Source organism: Ovis canadensis, chromosome 17 (genome assembly GCF_042477335.2).
Source record: "Ovis canadensis isolate MfBH-ARS-UI-01 breed Bighorn chromosome 17, ARS-UI_OviCan_v2, whole genome shotgun sequence".
NCBI classification, from domain to species: domain Eukaryota; kingdom Metazoa; phylum Chordata; class Mammalia; order Artiodactyla; family Bovidae; genus Ovis; species Ovis canadensis.
This window is the reverse complement of record NC_091261.1, coordinates 72,658,895-72,681,740: the sequence shown is the minus strand read 5'-3', so window position 1 is coordinate 72,681,740 and position 22,846 is coordinate 72,658,895. Positions and strand designations below refer to the sequence as shown.

Sequence of the window (22,846 nt, the reverse complement as noted above, 5' to 3'; positions counted from 1 at the left end):
TCATTCCTACTATCTTTTTGCTTGCCTACATCTATAGAGTATCCAAGACCAGTGTCAATGCAAAAAATTCATCAGAGAAAATAAACAAACCTGACAGACATTTGATAATTATCTTCTTTTTGGAAACAAAGTCAAATATAAAGTGATACGGATAGGACTTTTTAAGAAATGGGCTCCTTACCTCAGGTATCCCTCAAGGCCTATGGAAAGAATTCTTGTTTCCATCTGTCTTTCTATATGCTGAATTCTTATTAGTTTTTAAATTAAAAGAAGTGAAGGCAGCTCTCTAGGTGAGGTATCTTTATCATTCTGTGCTACCCAAAAATCTGTGCTACACCCCTTGAAAGGCCTCAAGATATCTTGATAGAATGAGGTCAGGTTACCATCCTTAGAAAGGCTGAAGCTCATGGCCTAAAACTTAAAGAGTTTCCTAACATTTCTATTGGTTGGATGGCATCACCAACTCAATGGACATGAGCTTGAGCCAACTCCTGGAACAGTAAAGGACAGGGAAGCCTGGCATGCTGCAGTTCATGGGATCGCAAAAAGTCAGACATGACTTAGCAACTGAACAACATTTCTATTGAGAATTCCTTTGGGAAGATCTCTGGCACTTACTTTTCAGAGTATATTGTCTTCATTTCAGTTCAGTCGCCTAGTCGTGTCTAACTCTTTGTGACCCCATGGGCTGCAGCACACCAAGCTTCCCTGTCTATCACCAACTCCCGGAGCTTACTCAAACTCATGTCCATCGAGTCGGTGATGCCATCCAACCATCTCATCCTCTGTCGTCCCCTTCTCCTCCTGCCTTCAATCTTTCCCAGAATCAGGGTCTTTTCTAATGAGTCAGTTCTTCACATCAGGTGGCTGAAGTATTGGAGTTTCAGCTTCAACATGAGTCCTTCCAATGAATATTCAGGACTGATTTCTAATATATTATCTAATATATTTCTAATATATTGTATACTGTTTTATCTCCCATTATAATCTACTCTGTCAATTTTCTCTAATCTTAATGATTTTAGCTTGCACAGGCCAAGGAAATATATTAGGCGAAAAGTATCTGATTTAATAAACATTCTAGATGTTTTAGTTGATTATCATTCTAGTTTTTGTCCATTTGGCTTTCCCCTTTGTTTAGGCATCACAGCATCTGATGCCCTGGCCCTGGTTTGGCTTTGCTCTTGACTTAACTGAGAGAGACCAAACATCATTTGTTACACGACTAAAGAGGAAGAAACATTAAACATCCCTACCCATGAATGAGCCTCTTCAGTGTGGGAGTCTTTTCTTTCCCAAAGGTTCAATTCTACTTGTTAGTCATTCATTCACCTGTTTATTCATTTATTCAATAAACATATATTTAGCACTTCCAGTCAGGTTGAACCATGTAAAATAGATGACTTTAGACCATTTTAACCTACAAAAATGGCAAGTTCATAATGTTCAATCTAATTCCACATCTAAGCACTATGAAACCTACAACCTAGGATTTCTGCTTATAAATGAGAGTTGAGAAGTTTTTGTTTCAGTTTTAGTCCTGATTTCTCTTAAATCTTATTATCCACTGTAACTTCAAAAGACTGGCCTTAACTTTCTAGAAGGGAATGGTTTCTATTCTTAAGACCTAGAACAGCATGGAATATATACGAGACTAGGATGTCAAGTGTCTGAGGATCTCCCTATCACTTTTTTGACACCTTCTGTCCTTGCTTCTTCTGAATTTCCAAAACTCTGTTCAAAGAATGTAAAACCAGGACTTTCTTTGTTCAACAGAAGGAAAAGCAATGTAAATATCTGAGAAAGTTGTTGCATGCCACACTGCTTCCCCCACAACCACTCAGTAGAGGGCCTGGAAATATTTTGTATAAATAATAACTAATAATAACTTGAAATTTATTTTTTTCCAGAAGAGACTCCACAAATCTAATATCTATTCAAGTAATAAGAGTCTATCTCTTAGGTGAAAAGTAGCTTCATCTCCCTGAACAGTGACTTAATCTGTGGATCTAAGAATAATGGATAGATTCCACCCACTTCAACTACAGTAGCTACTAATCATGGTACTACATTCTCTTTCACTTCTATACCTTAAGGTATGGTTAGAAAAGACTTAAGATGTTGGCCTCAAACACTCTGCCCAAACCACGAGTGCAGAATAATTCCAGTTCTGGATGTTCTAGTTTTTAGTTTCAAAGAATGGTAGAGGTGCTAGTAGCAAAAGCAAGAGTTGACTCCAACGGATCCAGGCCCCTGCAATAGAATCTTTTCTGTGAGCATAATAATGGTGTCTGGGTGTCTGCATCACGCCGAGCCTCTTGCTTTAGTTGGTAGAACTTGTACTGTGTCCAGCCATATACTCCACAGTTGAGCAGACCCAGAGATGATGTTGTTAGAGCCTGGAGGAGATGAAGGGGTGATGGAGCCCATCCTTCAGGTTTTCAGAGATTTGGGGAGGAGTTCCATTCCTCTTACTTATAAATCATTGTTATATCCACTTCAAAAATCAAGATTCGGTGTTGTTTTTAAAAACTATTTTTCATCTCTTCCTGAACTCACTTTTCACACTGTTCTTTGTCATGAGAGTTAGTCATATTTCTTACCATATACATACAGACAATGAAGTGGTTTCAATATCCCACCTTATTGCCCTATTTCCTGGGTTAGGCTTGAGGAAACTGCCAAGCAGCATAGTCTGAGAGCCCCCAAAACTCTACTTAAATCTGACAAGGGGGGAAAGAATCATTCTTTTCTTTGTTTCTTTCTCTCTGTTCACCTAGAATAGCTAATTTATCTATTCATTTCACTCTGGATGAGAGACAATCATGTCACTATCAGTGTTTCATAAGAACATTACCTCGAAGAGCTTGTCTTTTGTTACCCATCCCTTAAAAAAACACATCAATAAAATGAAATTGGCTAGAGACACACAAGCTCTGAAATGCATGGCAGCACTTTCATAAAGATATCTACCTCATCAATGAGGAAATTTTCACATTTTTCAGAACTGAATGCAAATAATATATTTTTCTCTTGCAATGTAGAAAGAAATACCCTAAGTGGGGGAAAAGGTGCTTACTGAATTTTGGCAGTGTAAGAGAACAGGATAACAAAGTGTAAGAACAGACATGCTGGATGTTTTTTTGAAGATGTTACCTGGAGAACATAGAGGGCCATATGAAGTCTGGTGTCCTGTAGTTTTGTCAGCTTTATGATCATCAGAATGACAGCTGTGAAAACACGAAGCACAGATCTTGTTGCCAGTTCTGGGTATCTGAGCATAAATTTTTTTAGTATAAACACTTAAGCACTGTGAGAATTACAGGCATGATGAAGACTAGCAGTGAGATAAACCAGTTATACAAACCACTGGCTTCAGGTCTCCTCCAACAGCAGGTCTCCACTGCTATTCCTCAGTGATTAAACTTTGCAGATTATTAAGAGTAGTAATGGAAGCAAAACATACTATAGGAAGGACATAAGTTATGATTTTTAACATGTTTATCAAGCCTTTTCATAAACATTATCCAATCTGATCCTCACATTACAACTCTGTGCAGTAGGAAGGGCAGGTGTTAATATTTCTGAGTTCTGTCATGACATTTCCTCTCATATTATTACATGTCTAATTATCTCAGTTTCTAAAAACATAAAAGGAAAAGAAGTTAAGGAGGTTGAGAAAAACTGGAAATATGGGTGGGACCAAAGTAAATTTTATATGCTGCATAGGAATTTGTAGTCATACTTTTTGGTGAAACTACTTTGCTTGATTACAGTCTAACAATTACCCTTTTCACTGCCTAGATCTTTCAGTTAAGATACCCACCTGGGCTCCAGCAGCAAAAGAAGGCCACTGGGTAGAAACGTACTCGCTGCTCCATGATGTGAATCACTGCCCACTGTTCACTCCCCAGAAAGCCAGTCGATTTCAGAAACTTCTTATAGAGTGTCTGGGCTTGAATGAGTAAAACCTAAACATGGATTAGAGCAGTGAGTAGTCTGCCTAACACTTACTAAAACTTCCCTGTCTAGTCTGTCATTTTGGAGAGAGCCTTCTCTTAGGATCTGACAGCAGGAAAGACCATCCTCTTATCTTTATTGTCTTTACTATCTGAGATAAGGTTTTTCTTTTTTTCTTTTTCTTTTTTTTTTTTGAGAGAAAATTCTCCAGAGTGATCCTTTGCTTGGCCAAGGAAATGGACAAATGTTAGTCAAACTTGTGGTTATCATGTTCAATATGTAAAATTTACATCAACCCTAAGGCTTTTATTTTTCTCAATGAGGTTACCTACAATATGCATGGGAAGTTAAAACTAAGATATAACCAGATTCTCTTACAAAATACTTTCTTAGAGTTTGTGTTAGACAGTGTTCTAGCTTAAAACCTTTTAAATAAATAGTTTAGCACTTGGCAGAGCTTAATATTCTCAGCTCCCCCCAAAAAAAGTTTTAGGAAGATTCTTACTATCTTTAGATGGAAAACAGATTGTTTTTCCCTTCCAACTGGGAGCAATTTGAGTACGCTTTAGTTAACTAAATAAATATAAATCAGTTAAATATCTTTTTTGTTGGGGAGTAAATTAGGTAATAAACCTGAGCTTCCCAGGTGGCTCTGTGGTAAAGAATCTGCCTGCCAATGCAGGAGATGTGGGTTCTATCCCTGGGTTGGGAAGATCTCCCTGGAGAAGGAAATGGCAACCCACTCCAGTATTCTTGCCTGGGAAATCCCATGGACAAAGGAGCCTGGGTGGGGCTATAGTCCATAGAATTGCAAAAGAGTTGGACACAACTTTAGTGAGTAAAACAAGTAAAACAACAACAACAACAAAAAAGTGACCAAATCTGAAACTTTTTTCAAATAATCCAGATCTTCCTGGTGGCTCAGATGGTAAAGTGTCTGCCTGCAATGTGGGAGACCCGGGTTCAATTTCTGGGTCGGGAAGATCCCCTGGAGAAGGAAATGGCAATCCACTCCAGCACTCTCACCTGGAAAATCCCATGGACAGAGGAGCCTGATAGGCTACAGTCCATGGGGTCGGAAAGAGTCGGACACGACTGAGCAACTTCACTTTCACTTTTCACTATCTAAGTTAATAACCCAATTCCTTAAGTTCAGTCATGCATTTTCCTTTACCCACAGACACAGGAATCAAAAGGAGGCCAAAACTTGATTTGAGATTATTTATGTCTAGTAGAAATCAGTTCACCATCTTCCAATTAAAAAAGAATCAGAATGCCAATTCTGAATGCCCACTGAAGTCTAGGTTATTCTGAAGGAGCAAACAGGAATTCCCAGGGTCTCATGTTTTGGGAGACCGGTCTCTCTTGTCAATCAGTTCTAAGCGAAAACCATCAAGGCCATTTTAACATAAAGTAGTCACTGTGCTTTCTTTACAAAGTTGCTGATTTGATCAAAGCTACCTCCGTAACTTACTTTTGAATTATCAAAGAAAATACTCCACAATTGCATTTCATTCACACATGCTAGGTATGCTAGCAAAAAGAAAAAATTTGTGGGATAAAGTTGGTCTACAAGCATAATTTATAATCCCTGAACTAGCATGTAAAGAGGAGAAAATGATACTGAAAAGTAGATTTGGCAAATAAAAAGGCATATTTCCTTGCTTACTGATTTTGTCCTAGGCAGTTATATATAAATAACATATTGTCCCACAGATGATTATTTGTCCATCATTCTGATGATATCAAAGGAGTATTTAGTAACTGTACGAACCACTCAATACTTTAAACTCAGTTAGACATAGGATAAGCACAAATTTATATTCAGTAAAGAACCAAGAAAAGAAAACTCTTAATTATTTGGAAAATTAAATCAAAGAACATGTTCTGTGCTCCAGAAAATCATACTATATAAAGAATATACTCGACACATACTAGTTTTCTGGTCTGGTCCTTCATGAGGATCCACAGGAACACATACTAGTTCTAGAGTGAGCATAATTCTCACCTAATGAATACAGGCTCTTTTCCCCACTCATCATTTGACTTTGGGAAGTACAAAAGATTGAGAAAGTAATTAAATTATCAATATGTACCAGTCACTTCCTTGGTTCTAAGACTATAAGAAGTGCCTCTGTACCACATCTTTCCCATGCAGGCCCAGAAATATTGTGCCACCTCACCCCACCCCATCCCACTTTCCATAAAGGCAGATAGGGAGGTACAGTACCACAATGGTGAAGAAGCTGAGTACAAAGCTGGCCAGGAAAATGATGAGCCCATAAAAATAAAGTGTGCTACAGACTGATGTGTTGGCAGAAGGCAGGAGCTCAGCCATGGCTGGTGGTGGTGAGTACATCAGGATACACCTAGGAAGAGAATCAATGGTCTGGAGTGTTGCTACAGGTGTAAGACCAGAGAGAGAGCCATTCAGTGCGACAAAAGTTAATGAGTATGCAATTTTACTTATCATCTAGCTAAGCCTTGTCCATAATACCTTGTTCCTTCTCACTGAAACATTGTCATCTAGTCACTGTATGTCATATTTCTACTTAATGTATTTTTAGCCTAGACTATAGCCCCTATCCATAGCCTATTTAAAACACAAGCACCTTGGATAGCATGGATGTACAAAGTCATCTTCCATCTTTATTTACAGAAAATAATAGGTGTAGTCTACCATGAAAATGATAGGTTTGGTCCTTACTTACCTGTGGCTCTGGCTGAAGTTGCGGAAACATTCACTGACGTTGCCCAAACAGAATACAGGTACCATCAACAATAGAGGTATCAGACTGGGAGGAAAAAAAATTATCACCCTAATATTCAGACTTTTTTATGCCTTTTTCCCTGTGCAAAATATTCTTCTATCCTTCTCCCAATACCATTACCCTATCCACTCTCCATGGAAACATACACATTTAATTTCTTCAAGAAAAATACTTCAAAAATTTTAAGTATACTTTCTTTTCAAGTTCCTGGTGAAATGAAGCAGGAAATGCATTTTATATCTAGGTTAATAAAACCTAACAGATTTTCACAGTCTCTGGGAGCTATGGGCTTCCCAGGTGGCAAAGCAGGAAAGAATCTACCTGCTAAGGCAGGAGACATAAGAGATGTGAGTTCAGTTTCTGGGTTGGTAGGGTTCCTTGAGCAGAAAATGGCAATCCACTCTAGCATTCTTGCTTGGAAAATTCTATGAACAGAGGAGCCTGGCAGGCTACAGTCCATGGTACTGCAGAGTCGGACATGTCTGAGTGACTAAGCATGCACTCTGGGAGTTGCATGATCAGATTAAAAAACCAAGTGGGTCAAAATGAAATGAAAAATCTATCAAGGACCTATGTGCTCTGTCCATTCCCTGAGAAATTTTCCAAAACACAGCCTTAAGCAAACAGTTATTTATCCAGCTCAATATATGCAGATTCCTATAACTGGAAAAGATCCAGGAGTAAAAGATAACAATGTCTAAAATCAACTCAATGTGACCATCACTTTAGGTGAGATCCAGATTCTTTCTGAGTTTAGTAAAAGAGTCTCACCCAGTGTTATAAAGGTGAATAAGTTCTTGAAAATCACCTATTACCGCTTTCATGATATATGAAAAGGAATTTGAAGTCAAAAAACTTAAAGGAAAAATATTCACTCAAGGTCACACACAGTTAATGGCAGAACTGGGGCTAAAACCCAGTCTGTAACTTCAAATTGCTTGCCTATTTGCCTGGGAAAATGAAATCAGTAATTACACATTTGTTGCTTCCTACTCAGTAAAGCTATGTGAGGACCAAGGAGTGACAGAATGAATGGAAATAAGAGCGCTGTCCTTTTAATTGTTCCCACCTGGACCCAAGAATAATGAGTCTACACCATGCTAGGAAGGAAAAAAAATCTTACCTGGACAAAATGATGGCTATTTGACTAATTCGGCAGGTATAATCTATAACCTATGAAAATAATAAATGTGACTATGTCTTAGGATATTGCCAATCATATTATAATAATACCAGGTCATCACTTACTATTTGATAGTACAAAAATTCCCAATAGCAGGTTTGCTTCAGTTAAGCAATATTTGATAAAAAAGTAAATGAAATGAATAGTTCCTTAGCACTGAAGATAAAGAGAATTTATCTGTATTGTTGTATATTAAAAAATACACCAGTAGAGGGCCTGCAGAGAGTAGCTTAATATAAGATTTGGATACCACAACAAATTCTCTTAAGAAGAAAGGCAAATATGAAATTACATAGTAAATCTTCATCTTCTAATAACTGCTCAATCCTCTCCTCTTTTAGATCAAGGGAGGTGTAAACTGTTCAGACCTTATAGGTGGAATAAAAGTCTATGTATAAGATGACCAGCAGAAACCATTCACAGCCCAGGGTTAGTATAAGACAGAATCAAAAAAGGCACCTTGAATATAAGACCTATCTAGAAAATAGGAACCCATGTTCCCTGCATTGGAAGGTGGATATTTAACCACTGGACCATGAGGGAAGTCCCCCAGCACTTCATTTTTATGATGAAAAATTGAGGCCCAAGAAAGGAAGATGATGTGCCCAAGGTCATACAGGAGATAAATGACAGAAATAGGTTTAGAGGACAGATCTCCTAATTTACTTTCAAATGCTCTTTTCACAATGCTATAATACCACTTATTCATTCAACAAACATTTGCTGCATTTCATCATGTGCATGACAGGATACCACTTTCATTTGTTCTAAAACTGTAGGCTTTGGAAAAAATATGCTGGGAGGCTTTCTAGATTCATTTATTCTATGGTGCTCTTGAACAAAAATTCTCCTTCAAAAAGCCACGACAGAATGGATACAGCATAAATAAAACGACTAGAATACTGAGTAAGATAAAATAAACACAGACAGTTAAATAAATGAACATTGCTAACAACATAAAAATGTAATCTGCTAAATCACCTAGTGACTTACTTAAAGAATCAAAAATAAGGAACTAAGAGCACTATACAATGGAATACTATTTAGCAATAGAAAGGAATGAATTACTTATATACAATGAATGAACTTCAAAAGCATTATGCCAAATAAACCAGACACCCAAATATTTTGTATGATATATAAAATATCTATATGAAATGTCCAGAAAATGAAAATCTACAGACATAGAAAGTGTATTAGCAGTTGCCTAGGGCAGGGTGAGCCAAATACGACATAGAGACTGAACAACAAGGGCAGGGCAGGGTATGGAAAACAAATTTAACAGTAAATATGCATGAAGGATTTTACTAGAGTGAGGAAAATATTCTGAAACTGATTTAAGATAATTTTACAACCTGATAAGTTTACTTTTAAAACCACTGAACTGTACACATGAAATAGGTGAATTATATATGTAAGATATGTATACACAGAAAAGGATCCAGGTATATTGACTTATTTACCAAGTGTTCTCTTCTCTTTCTGTAATGCTAGACAGTGTCCAAAACTCTTTTGTGACTCAAAGAAGGAACAGGTTGCTTCCTGGATCCATCTTGTTTTCTAATTACATTAGAAAACAGAGGCATTTATTCCTCTGCCCTTCTGCAAACCAATATGTGTAACCCACACATACCAACAAAATACTTTAGAGCACAACACTCTGCCTTTCCAATATCCACAACCCAAATCCCAGGTTAACTAGCTGGGCATTTCCCTATCTGCTCACCAAGATCGTCTTCTTTAACAATGATGGACTGGCACAGAGCCAAGAAGGATTTCCCCTACTGAAAGGAACCAGGCAAGAATGGTAATATTGTAAATAATGTTTCCTATAATCAAATCCTGTTGGTGGTGGTGGTGGTGGCGGTGGCGGCAGGGGTGGTGATGGTGGCAAAAGAGTAGAGAAATCATGTCAACAGAGTGGAAATTCCATGAGTTTTCTCTTTTGTTAACTCCCATGATTTCACCTAGTCAGTGCTAAGTGCTAAACTATTTGTCAAAGACATGTGGATTTGTTTTAGCATACTGTTCTGAACTATCACCTCTGAATAAAACTTACCAGTGAAAATGTCCTCTGTGCACTCTGGCTAGGTTTCATCCTCAGTTCTTTGTACAGATACCAGATATAATTGATGGTGTAGAAAAATGAGGAGATGTACAATACCTAGATGAAAATCAAAACAACTGATCATAACTGTCCCACTATGGAACAACAGACTGGTTCCAAATGGGAAAAGGAGTACGTCAAGGCTGTATATTGTCACCCTGCTTATTTAACTTCTATGCAGAGTACATCATGAGAAACGCTGGACTGGAAGAAACACAAGCTGGAATCAAGATTGCCGGGAGAAATATTAATAACCTCAGATATGTAGATGATACCACCCTTATGGCAGAAAGTGAAGAGGAACTAAAAAGCCTCTTGATGAAAGAGTTGGGGCAGGAGGAGAAGGGGACGACAGACGATGAGATGGCTGGATGGCATCACTGACCTGATGGATGTGAGTCTGAGTGAACTCTGGGAGTTGGTGATGGACAGGGAGGCCTGGCGTGCTGCGATTCATGGGGTCACAAAAAGTCGGACACGACTGAGCGACTGAACTGAACTGATGGCTTCTTTCAATTTATTTCATTATTTTCTACTGTAAGAATCCTAACTACTGGTCTATTAGTAACTTACCATCTAGTATCTCTATTATGCAAAATTGGGCCAAGTCTGAGAATTCAACCCAGGCCTACCTAAAATATGTCCCAGCGTCCTTATTTTATCCTTTTGACTGTTCAGAGGAACCACATTATTCACTTCCTCTCAGTCAACTGTTCTATTTTTATAAGGATATCATAGAATCTTTTCCTATTTCATTTTTTAATTGAAAAGGACATCAGAAGGGTACAAACGAACTTTTTTACAAAACAGAAGTAAAATCACAGATGTAGAAAATAAACTTGAGTTTACCAGGGGATAAGGGGTGGGGGAGGGATAAATTGTGAGATCGGAACTGACATATAGAGTTCAGTTCAGTTGCTCAGTCGTGTCCGGCTCTTTGCGAACCCATGAATCACAGCACACCAGGCCTCCCTGTCCCATCACCAACTCCCGGAGTTCACTCAGACTCACGTCCATCGAGTCAGTGATCTCATCCTCTGTCGTCCCCTTCTCCTCCTGCCCCCAATCCCTTCCAGCATCAGAGTCTTTTCCAAGGAGTCAACTCTCCACATGAGGTGGCCAAAGTACTGGAGTTTCAGCTTTAGCATCATTCCTTCCAAAGAAATCCCAGGGCTGATCTCCTTCAGAATGGACTGGTTGGATCTCCTTGCAGTCCAAGGGACTCTCAAGAGTCTTCTCCAACACCACAGCTCAAAAGCATCAATTCTTCAGCACTCAGCCCTCTTCACGGTCCAACTCTCACATCCATACATGAACACTGGAAAAACCATAGCCTTGACTAGACGGACCTTAGTCAGCAAAGTAATGTCTCTGCTTTTCAATATGCTATCTAGGTTGCTCGTAACTTTTCTTCCAAGGAGTAAGCATCTTTTAATTTCATGGCCGCAATCACCATCTACAGTGATTTTGGAGCCCCAGAAAATAAAGTCTGACACTGTTTCCACTGTTTCCCCATCTATTTGCCATGAAGTTATGGGACCGGATGCCACAATCTTTGTTTTCTGAATGTTGAGCTTTAAGCCAACTTTTTCACTCTCCTCTTTCACTTTCATCAAGAGGCTTTTACAGACTCCTATATAAAAAATACTTAACTAGTAAGGGCCTACTGTATAGCACAGGGAACTCTATTCAATACTCTGAAACGGCCTATGTGGGAAAAGAATCTAAAAAAAGAGTGGATATTTGTTTATGTAGAACAGATTCACTTTGTTGTATACCTGAAACTAACACAATATTGTAAATCAACTATACTCCTATAAAAATTTAAAAAATAAAGAAAAGGACACGAGAATTTCCATTTCTAATAATGAAAGCCTCGACTATCCAAACTGAACTTTCCATTCAAAAGAACTAAACATGAATATTTTTTTAATCTTTAAAAACATTGAAGAGCTGACAAGATTGCAACAAGCCAGCAGGACAAAAATCCAAGAGAAGGAACTTTTGCTTCCATCTTTGATGAAATAAAAGGAACAGAATTTGCACCTCAGCCTTAAAAAACTAAAACCTGGACAAAATACATGAAAACACCCTGTTTTCAAACATTGGATAACAATCAGTATAGAACAGTAATCCCTGAAAAAAGAAAAATAAACAAGTTGAACCCAGCTAACCAGCTGGGCAAAGTGAGTGCGGTGAAGGGGAATCCAAAAGAAATAAGCTGTCTGTGAGCTGAGACAGATTTCAGTGTTCATGGAGGCCAAGGCAGCTAAAATGTGTGAAGCAAATTATCAGAGAAGAGGCAGATACATAGAGACCCAGCGCTCTGCAGGTTTGCAGAGGCACCTTCAAGTCTTTGGTTAAGTATTAATCTATACACATGGGAGAGAAAACCATGAAGAACAGAGAAAGAAGCACCAGAAAGGAACATGTAGAACAATCTTCAAAAAAAAAAAATCCCTAAAGGAATAGTTTATGTCTCCATAAGCCAGTGTGGAAAGACTTCTTAATCCATAGGCTGAATTGGCAGTATTGTAGAATAATAATGTAAAATCGTAAGAAGAGTACTGCCCTACTAATCAAACCAAATTAGCTATACATGAAATACTGCCCTAACTAAGCTTAAAAGCAAGCCTTCAAAACAAACCAAGGATCAAATGAACTCAGAGTTAACTACATTGAAGACAAAATTCCTGAATTTAAAGGGGATTTATATGTATATATAAAACCTAATAGTCAACAATATAAAATCTATAATATCTGGTGTATATTAAAATATTTTAAGTCATGTAGATAAGCAGGATATTATGGCCCATATCAAGAGAAAAATTAATCAATAGCAATGGACCCAGAAACAACCTAGATTATAAAAATTAGGGGAAAAAAGTTAAAGGAACTACTGTAAATATACTCAGTATGTCCAAGAAGGTAGAGGAAAGCATTAGCACAACATTAAGAAATGAAAAATGTAAAAAAGATCCAAGTTGAAAGTCTAGAGATGAAAAATACATGGGAAAATTAGAAACTGCAAAAAATTAGTAAACTTGAAGACACAGAATTGGAAACTAAAATGAGACACCTAGAGATAAAAGACTTTGAAAAGAAGGAACAAAACTTCAGTGAGTTATGTAACAATACAAGCAGGCTAATAATCCCTAATATGGAATTGGAATTCCAGCAGGAGTAGAGAGGAAGGGAGGAAAATATATATATATTTGAGGGAATAATAACCAAAAATTTTCCAAATTTGATGAAAATACAACCACCATGTCCAAGAAACTTAATAAAACCAAACATAAGAAACATGAAGAAACCATACCAAGGTACAACATAATCATGAAATTAGATGTCAAAATACTCAACAAAATATTAGCAAACCAAATTCAACAATACATAAAAAGGAACATATACCATGATCAAGAGGAATTTATCCCAGAATGCAAGAATGGTTCAATATCCACAAATCAGTCAATGTGTTATACCATATTAACAAACAGGAAAATAAAAGTCATGATGATCACAATAGATGCAGAAAAAGCTTCTGACAAAATTGAATATCCATTTATGAAAAAAACTCTCCACAAATTGGGTATTGAGGGAACATACCTCAATATAATAAAGGTCATGGATGACAAAACCACAGGTAATATCATACTCAACAGTGAAAAGTGGTCCTCGAAGATCAGGAATAAGACAAAGGTGCCCATTCTCACCACTTCTATTCAACAGTAATAGAAGTCTTAGCTACAACAATCAGACAAGAAAAAGAAAAGGCCTCCAAGTTAGAAGAGAAGAAGTAAAATGGTCACCATCTGTAGATGACATGATACTACACATACAGAATTTAAAAATCTCTACCAAAAAACTACCAGAGCTCATCAGTGAATTCAGTAAAGTTGCAAGACACAAGACTGATATACAGAAATCTGTTGCTTTTCTATACATTAATAAAGAACTATCAGAAAGAGAAAGCAAAAAAACTAATTCCATTTAAAATAGCATCAAAAAAAAAAAACCAACTAAAGAGGTGAAAGACATATTCTGAAAGCTATAGAATGGTGACAAAGGAAACTAGATGATACCAAGAAATAGAAAGATACACCATGTTTATGGATTGGAAGAATTAATATTGTTAAAATGTCCATAGTATCCAAAGCAATCTACAGATTCAAGGCAATAATCTCTATCAAAATACCTAGGAGTACTAGAACAAATAATCCTAAAATTTATATGGAACCACAGAAGACCCAGAATAGCCAAAGAAAGCTTGAAAAAAAAAAAAGAACAAAGCTAGAAGTATCACATTCCCTGACTTCAGACTACAGTACAAAGGTAAGTCATCAAAACAGTATGGTATTGGCATAAAAACAGGCACACAGATCAATGGAACAAAATAATGAGCCCAGAAATTAACCATACACTATGGTCAATTAATCTATCAAAAGAGGCAAAAATAAACAATGTGAAAAGATACTCCTCAATAAGTGTTGCTGGGAAAACTGGACAGCTATGTGTAAAAGGATGAAATTCAAACATTTTATCACACCATACAGTGCTTCCCTTGGCGGCTCAACAGTAAAGAATCAGCCTGCCATGCAGCAGATGCAGGTTTGATCCCTGAGTCAGGAAGATCTGTGGAAAAGGAAATGGCAACCCACTCCAGTATTTCTGCCTCAGCAATCCCATAGACAGAGGAGCCTAGTGTACTACAGTCCAAGGGGTCGTAAAAGACTGGACATGACCTAGCAACCAAACAACAACAACTACTATGATCACACCATATACAAACATAAACTAAAAATGGATCAAAGACTTAAATGTAGGACAGGAAACTCTTAGAAGAAAACATAGGCAGAATACTCTGACACAGAAATATTTTTTAGGATGTCTCCTCATGCAAAGGAAACAAAAGCAAAATAAACAAATGAGATCTAATTAAACTTAAAAGCTTTCGCCCAGCAAAGCAAACCACTGAGAAAAAGAACAGACAAGCTACAGAACAGGAGAAAATATTTGCAAATGATATATCCAATATGGAGCTAATATATGAATAGCTCATACAACTCAATATCAAGAAGCCAAAAAACCAAATTTTTAAATGGGCAGAAGAACTAAATAGACATTTTTCCAAAGAAGACATACAGATGGCCAACAGGCACACACAAAAATGTTCCGTGTTGCTAATTATCAGGATAATGCAAATAAAAACCACAATGAGATATCATCTCACATCTGTCAGAATGGATATCACCAAAATGACCACCAATAACAAATGTTGGTGAGGATGTGGGGAAAAGGAGAACCCTAGAACAGCTGGTAATGTAAACTGGTTCAGCCACTATGGAAAACAGTATGGAGGTTCATGAAAAAAATATAATTACCGTATGATCCAGCAATTCTACTCCTGAGCATATATAGCCAAAGAAAAAAACAGTAATTTGAAAAGACAATTTCAAACTCCAATATTCAGTTCAGTTCAGTTCAGTCGCTCAGTCGTGTCCGACTCTTTGCGACCCCATGAATCACAGCACGCCAGGCCTCCCTGTTCATCACCATCTCCCGGAGTTCACTCAGATTCATGTCCATCGAGTCTGTGATGCCATCCAGCCATCTCATCCTCGGTTGTCCCCTTCTCCTCCTGCCCCCAATCCCTTCCAGCATCAAAGTCTTTTCCAAGGAGTCAACTCTTCACATGAGGTGGCCAAAGTACTGGAGTTTCAGCTTTAGCATCATTCCTTCCAAAGAAATCCCAGGACTGATCTCCTTCAGAATGGACTGGTTGGATCTCCTTGCAGTCCAAGGGACTCTCAAGAGTCTTCTCCAGCACCACAGTTCAAAAGCATCAATTCTTCGGCGCTCAGCTTTCTTCACAGTCCAACTCTCACATCCATGCATGACCACAGGAAAAACCAAAGCCTTGACTAAACGGACCTTAGTCAGCAAAGTAATGTCTCTGCTTTTGAATATACTATCTAGGTTGGTCATAACTTTTCCCAATATTCATAGTAGCATTATTTATATAACCAAGATATGAAAGAAACTTAACTGTCCATCAACAAATGAACACATACAAAATATGTGGTATATAAATAAATAAACACACATACACACACAAAATAGAATATTACTCAGCCATAAGCAAGAATGAAAATTTACCATTTACGACAACATAGATGGAACGGGAAAGTATAATGTTTAGTGAAATAATCAGAGAAAGATAAATACTATATGTTACTACCTATATGTGGAATCTAAAAACTCAAACAAATGAATAAATGTAACAAAACAGAAACAAACTCACAGATATACCTAATAAACAACTGGTCGTGCTAAGTTGCTTCAGTCCTGTGTGACTCTCTGAGACCCTATGGATTGAAACCACTTGTTCATATTCTTGCCTGGAATATTAACAAGTGGTTACCAGTGGAAAAAACAGATGAGGGAGGGGCAAAAAATGGATAGGGGATGAACAAGTACAAGCTACTATGTATAAAATAAACGATAATCTATTAAAAAGTGAATCATTAGGTTGTACATCTGAAATTAATAAAATATTATGCATCAATTATATCTTAAATTAAAAAAAAAAAGAAATTCTGACACATGCTACAACATGGATACACCTTGAAGACATTAAGCTCGGTGAAACAAGCTAACACAAAAGGTCAAATACTGTATTATTCTACTGATATACCCAGTGCTTTCCAGGTGGTGCTAATGGTAAAGAACCCACCTACCAATGCAGGAGACAAAGACGTGGGTTCAATCCCTGCATTGGGAAGATCCCCTAGAAGAGGGCATGGCAACCCACTCCAGTATTCTTGCCTGGAGAATCCCCATGACAGAGGAGCTTTGTGGGCTTTAGTCCACAGGGTCGCAAAGAGTTGGACATGAAGAGTCAGACAAGAAGCAACTTAGTACACACATGAGGTACCCAGAGTAGTCAAATTCACAGGTGGTTACCAGAGGCTGGAAGGTACAAGAAATGAAAAGGTATTATTTAAAGGATACAGAATTTCAGTCTGGGATAATAAAAATTTCTAGAGGTGAATAGTGGTAATGGTTGCACAACAATGTGAATGTATGCTGCTGAACTGTATACTTAAAAGTGGCTAAAATACTAAAGTTTGTTATGTATTTTTACCAAAACCTAAAATTTTTTAATGGTTAAATGGAAAATTCTATGTTAAATGTGTTTTACCACAATTTCAAAAACTACAGCTAATTCATTAAATAAATAAGCTACTGTGTTTAAGCCCTCTATAGTCCATCCCTTCCACTGATTACAAACAAAAACTGTCTGGTAAAAATATAAAAATCAACTACTTGAGGACTGTGAAAAGTAAACAAAAGCAAGTGGATTACAGAAGGGAATCAAATGTGAAGAAGTGAACTGCACAGAAATAAGTTTCCCAAACTTTTTCTCACAGTTTTGCCTCAAATGTGTGCCCCAATCATGATGCTGCTCAATATAGGCACCTAAAACTCTAATAGAAACCCATCCTTTAGGCTACAGAAACCGGAGAAGGGCTCCCATCAGGTAGGAAGGTATGGAAATGTATGGGGAGAATCCCAGAAATGATAAGAGTCAGAAATGAGGATGCTCTGATTCTGTGTGTGATTCCATAGACGTCTCAGCCTAATCCCTACACCATGCATGAGCATGGCAGTCCCAAAACAGCATAGCCAAGGATTAGAGAAACAGACTGAGATTTGAACCACTGCCTAAAGATGATGAGATGATAATTACATTCTATATATAAAGAAAAGAAAAATGTCACTGACTCTCATGGGAGAAGATAATCATCAAACATCAACTCAGAAATGAGCCAGATGTTGGAAACATCCAACCAGTATTTTTATTTATTTATTTATTTTTTGGTGTGTGTAGCAGAGTTTTATTAAAGCGTAAAGGGATAGAGAAAGCTTCTGACGTAGACATCAGAAGGGGACATAAACAGTGCCCCCTTGTTAGTTTTTAGCAAAGCATTACATACTAATCACCAAGCATTTTGAGATAGTTGTTAGTTTTTATTCTATATTGGTTAGCAAGCATTTTGAGATAGAATTGGTAGAAAGAGAGTCATCTCTGGCCATAAAACAATTAACATGAATCTTGAAGACAGGCAGATTTCCAAGCAAATACAGAGGTTCATTAATACAGCTAATTAAGAAAAACATTTTCATGAGTAAGACATACTGGTTTGCTGAGCCATTAGCAGCTCAACGCTTGAGAAAAACGAGTTCAGGAGGAACCAAGTGTCGTCATGGAGCCTCCTTTAATCCTGTGTAAAAGAAAGAAAGTGAAGTCGCTCAGTTGTGTCCAACTCTTTGCGACCCCACGGACTGTAGTCTACCAGGCTTCTCCATCCATGGGATTTTCCAGGCAAGAATACTGGAGTGGGTTGCCATTTCCTTCTTCCCAACCAGTATTTTTAAAAGCAACTATTTACAATGCATTTAAGGGAAAAAACACTTGAAATAATTTTAGGGGGTGACAGAAATAGGAATGTTTATTAACTTGATTGCAGTGGTGATTTCATACGTATATAAAAAATGTACACTTTAAATATATGTAGTTTTTGAATACATAGCTCAGTAAAGTTCAAAAAATAAAGTAACAATCACATCTGTGCCAAACACAACGTAATTGTTATTAGTGACAGTTTTATAGATTTGGGAGACTGAGTTTGGAAAGATAAAGTACTTGCCTAAGGTTACAAAGTTAATCAGGTTCAGGATTCCAATGCAGATTTTTTTTTTATCCTAGTAAGATAATGCTCAAAAGCCTTCAAACTAGGCTTCAACAGTACATGAACTGAGAACTTCCAGATGTACAAGCTGGATTTAGAAAAGGCAGAGGAGCCAAAGATCAAGTTGCCAATATCCCTTGGATCTAAGAAAAAGCAAGAGAATTCCAGAAAAACTTCTCCTTCATGGACTATAGTAAAGCCTTTGACTGTGTGGATCACAACAAACTGTGGAAAATTCCTAAAGAGAATTTTACCAGACCACCATAACTGCCTTCTGAGAAACCTGTATGTAGGTCAGGAAACAACAGTTAGAACCGGACATGGAACAATGGACTGGTTCAAAATTAAGAAAATAGTACATCAAAGGCTGTATATTGTCACCCTGCTTATTTAACTTACATACAGAGTGCATCATGTGAAACACCAGGTTGGATAAAGCACAAGCTAGAATCAAGATTGCCAGGAGAAATATTAGTAACCTCAGAAAAACAGATGACACCACCCTTATGGCAGAAAATGAAGAGGAACTAAAGAATCTCTTGATGAAGGTGAAAGAGGAAAGTGAAAAAGCTGGCTTAAAACTTAACATTCAAAAAACTAAGATACAGCATCTGATCCAATCACTTCATGGCAAATAGATGGGGAAAAAAATAGCAACAGTGACAGACTTTATTTTCTTGTGCTCCAAAATCACTGTGGACTGTGACTGCTGTCATGAAATTAAAAGACACTTGCTCCTTAGAAGGAAAGCTATAACAAACCTAGACAGCATATTAAAAAGCAGAGACACCACTTTGCCAACAAAGGTCCATATAGTCAAAGGCATGGTTTTTCCAGTAGTCATGTACAGATGTGAGAGTTGGACCCTACAGAAGGCTGAGCATCGAAGAATTGATGCTTTCAAACTGTGCTGAATGAAGAATCATCCTGAGAGTCCCTTGGACTGCAAGGAGATCAATCCAGTCAATCCTAAAGGAAATCAACCCTGAACTTTCACTGGAAGGACTGATGCTGAAGCTCTAATATTTGGCCACCTGATGCAAAGAACTGACTCACTGGAAAAGACCCTGATGCTGGGAAAGACTGAAAGCAGGAAAAGAAGGAGGCAACAGAAGATGAGATGGTTGGATGGCACCACTGACTCAATGGACATGAGTTTGAGCAAGCTCTGGGAGTTGGTGACGGACAGGGAAGCCTGGTGTGCTGCAGTCCATGTGGTTGCAAAGAGCTGGACACAACTGAGCGACTGAACTGAACTGAACTGAATGAAAGCCAGGGAAGCCTGAAGGGCTGCAGTCCATGGGGTCACAAAGAGTCAGACACAACTGAAACTACTGAACAACAACAAATATTATAATATTATAATATAATAATTGTTTATTATTACCTGAGAAAACACAGGCTTCACCCTATTTATGAGGTTATAAGCAGGACTGAATAAAGTATGTCTCTAAGATACTTAAATTCATATGAGATAGGTAACATATTATCAGTACCTGGAGTTCATATCACTAATTACATATTAGTATTTTCCCACTAAATTAAAACAAATTTACCCTCTTGCAACAACTCCCAGAGGAAGTAACCAGCAGTGAGTATAGACTGCACATTAACCTCTACTTTTTTCACATCCCAAGTCTCAGAAACATTATATACTGATAGTACTAGATAGGTTAATCCACTGATAAAATCTATGAAAGATATATAACTTACATATAATCATATGTAGTATTTCTAAAAGTCAATGTTTATTATATTAATAAAAAATGCAATAATCTCAAAAGATGTTGAAATATACTCCATTACGTGAAAATATGGTCACAGTATGTTGAATAATAAGAGCAGATTATAAAGAGTATTAACATATTATATTTGCTCTAAAATGCATTTATCTATAGAGAAGATTGAAAATATTGTATATTATATATATTACATATAATATATATTATGTATATTATAATACAGATAAAATATTAAAGAGTAATTATAGCTGGGTGATTTAATTACCTTTTTGCTTCTCCATATTTTCCAAGTTTTCTATAGTAGGTAGTTTTTTAATGTGGAAAAACAGTAAAAGCTATTATTTCAAAGTGTAACAATAAATAAAAGGGTCCCACTTTCCAGAATGGGTTTTCTTCACTTCTTATTTAGATCAGAGTGTGCCTTTCATACAAGATGTTGTCACAATCTAGTAGCACTCACCTGTCCAACTACTTGCAGGTTATAGCAGACAATGTCCTTATTGGCTGTTGAAGTACCATAGAGAAGTGCCTCAGTGAGCCAGTATATCCCCAAAAGGAGGTCAGAGAAGCTCAGGTAAAAGAGTGGTCTTCTCTGTCAAAGCAAGAAAATTCATACTTTCAAAAATGATGCAGCCAAAAGAATGTAACAATCAATTAGGTTTAACCTTTCTAATATAAAACTGGGCATAATTTCTCTAGGCCCTCTGCTAGTGGCTAACTGTAGGGAATCTAAATGAACAATCCAGGTAGGAAGGAATCTGAAATCTCAATTATTCCAACTGTTCTGGAACCAGAGGAACTTCTCCCTCACAGAGACATTCCTTCCTCAGATACAGGGTCAAAGGAAAGAAAGAAAAAATGAAAAATTCTGTAATGGAGACATAGCTCAAATGGGAAATTTTAAGTGTTCTAGCTGCACAGCCAACATCTAACAAGAAGAAATGAGATCTGAGTGTTTTAGGATATGGTTAAGAACAGAAAGAACATGAAAACAGGTGTTTTTAAATTTTCATACAGTTTAATTTGCAATTTTTCTTTACTGATGTATAATTGACAAATAAAATTATAAGATAATTAAAGTATATGTGATGATCTGATGTATATATACACTGTGAAAGGATTTCCCTCAAGTTAATGAACACATCCATCACCTCACATATTTACCTATGTAATATAAATGTGTGAGAACATTTAACATTTACATTCTATCCTCTGAGCAAATTTCAACTATACAATATAGTGGTTATCAACTATGGTTATCATGTTATGGACAAGATCCTAAAATTTTATTCATCTTATAGGCTTTCATATTAATGAAAGTCAAGACAGAGAAAAATACCAGCAAGAATTATATATGTTGTCTTTCAATTTCTAGCTACATTCTGAAGTTTGTCTGTCTCACTTTCTAGTATCCTTCTCCTTTTGGTCTACACACTCCCACTTTCTTGAAAACAGTTTTGGACCCCCATGGAGAAAATTATAAAATGTTTATTAAAAGACCCCAAAGATCTAAGGTGAATGCTCATGAACTGTAAGATCCAGTATTATGAAAATGTCAGTTCTCCTTTAACTGATACACAGATTAAATGTAAATCATTATATCTCAACATATTTTCTTATATAGTTTGATGAAGTTAGCTCTAAATTTGACACTGAAACACAAAATATCAAGTTAACCATGACATTCTTCAAGAAAAAGGAGAAAGAGGACTTATCCTACACATACCAAAACAATATAAAGCTGGATACAATATAAAGCAGATACAGTGGTACTAGCCCAGAGACAGACAAATAGATCAATGGAACAGAATAGAGTCTCAAACAAGCCCAAGCATGCATATAAAAATATATATATATATTTGCATATGTAAGATTTATATATAAGATTTTCTATAAGATTTATAAACTTTTGATACAAGACAGAGGTAGCTTTCTGGGTGGAGAAAGAACAGGCTTTTCAAAATGTGATACTAGAACAACTGGGTATCCATATGGATAAAAATGAAATTGAGCCCCAACTTTCTATTTCACACTCAAAAATTAGTCTCAACTAGTTCAAAGACCTAAATGTAAAAGACAAAAATCTATAAAGGTTTTTAAAAATGTTTTTTAAAGGTAATATAGAAGAATGTGTTCAATTTTAGGGAAAGTTTTTCCTAAACAAAATTCTAGAAGAAATAGTTAAAAATTTGCCCACATTAAAATGAAAAATGTTTGTCAAAAGATACCATAAAGAAAGTGAAAAGACAAGCTACAAAGTGGGAGATCTTTGTAACACATATGACTAACAAAGGAACAGTATCCAAACAATATTAAAGACAAACAAAAAC

The 22,846-nt window shown here is 36.8% G+C and overlaps 1 protein-coding gene across 20 annotated transcripts in view; it reads right to left on the bottom strand.

Moving 5' to 3' along the window:
* The window catches only part of TMEM116 (transmembrane protein 116), a 119,101-nt gene that overhangs the window by 80,560 nt on the left and 15,695 nt on the right, over nt 1-22,846 (bottom strand). For 10 of the 20 annotated variants that reach the window (XR_011250000.1, XR_011249999.1, XM_069558162.1 and 7 more), the window contains exons 4-10: nt 20,977-21,108; nt 9,974-10,078; nt 7,855-7,904; nt 6,672-6,755; nt 6,191-6,329; nt 3,827-3,971; nt 3,157-3,230 (exon numbers count right to left, since the gene is read on the bottom strand). Coding sequence is in view for 18 of the 20 variants with exons in the window: in XM_069558162.1 (XP_069414263.1) it covers nt 3,157-3,230; nt 3,827-3,971; nt 6,191-6,329; nt 6,672-6,755; nt 7,855-7,904; nt 9,974-10,078; nt 20,977-21,108 (729 nt within the window). In the remaining 2 variants the exon portion in view is untranslated. Of the gene's footprint in view, nt 1-1,316; nt 2,400-3,156; nt 3,231-3,826; nt 3,972-6,190; nt 6,330-6,671; nt 6,756-7,854; nt 7,905-9,973; nt 10,079-20,976; nt 21,109-22,846 lie in introns of those variants that run through there. The other 10 variants (XM_069558168.1, XM_069558166.1, XM_069558163.1 and 7 more) reach the window with 4 other exon arrangements.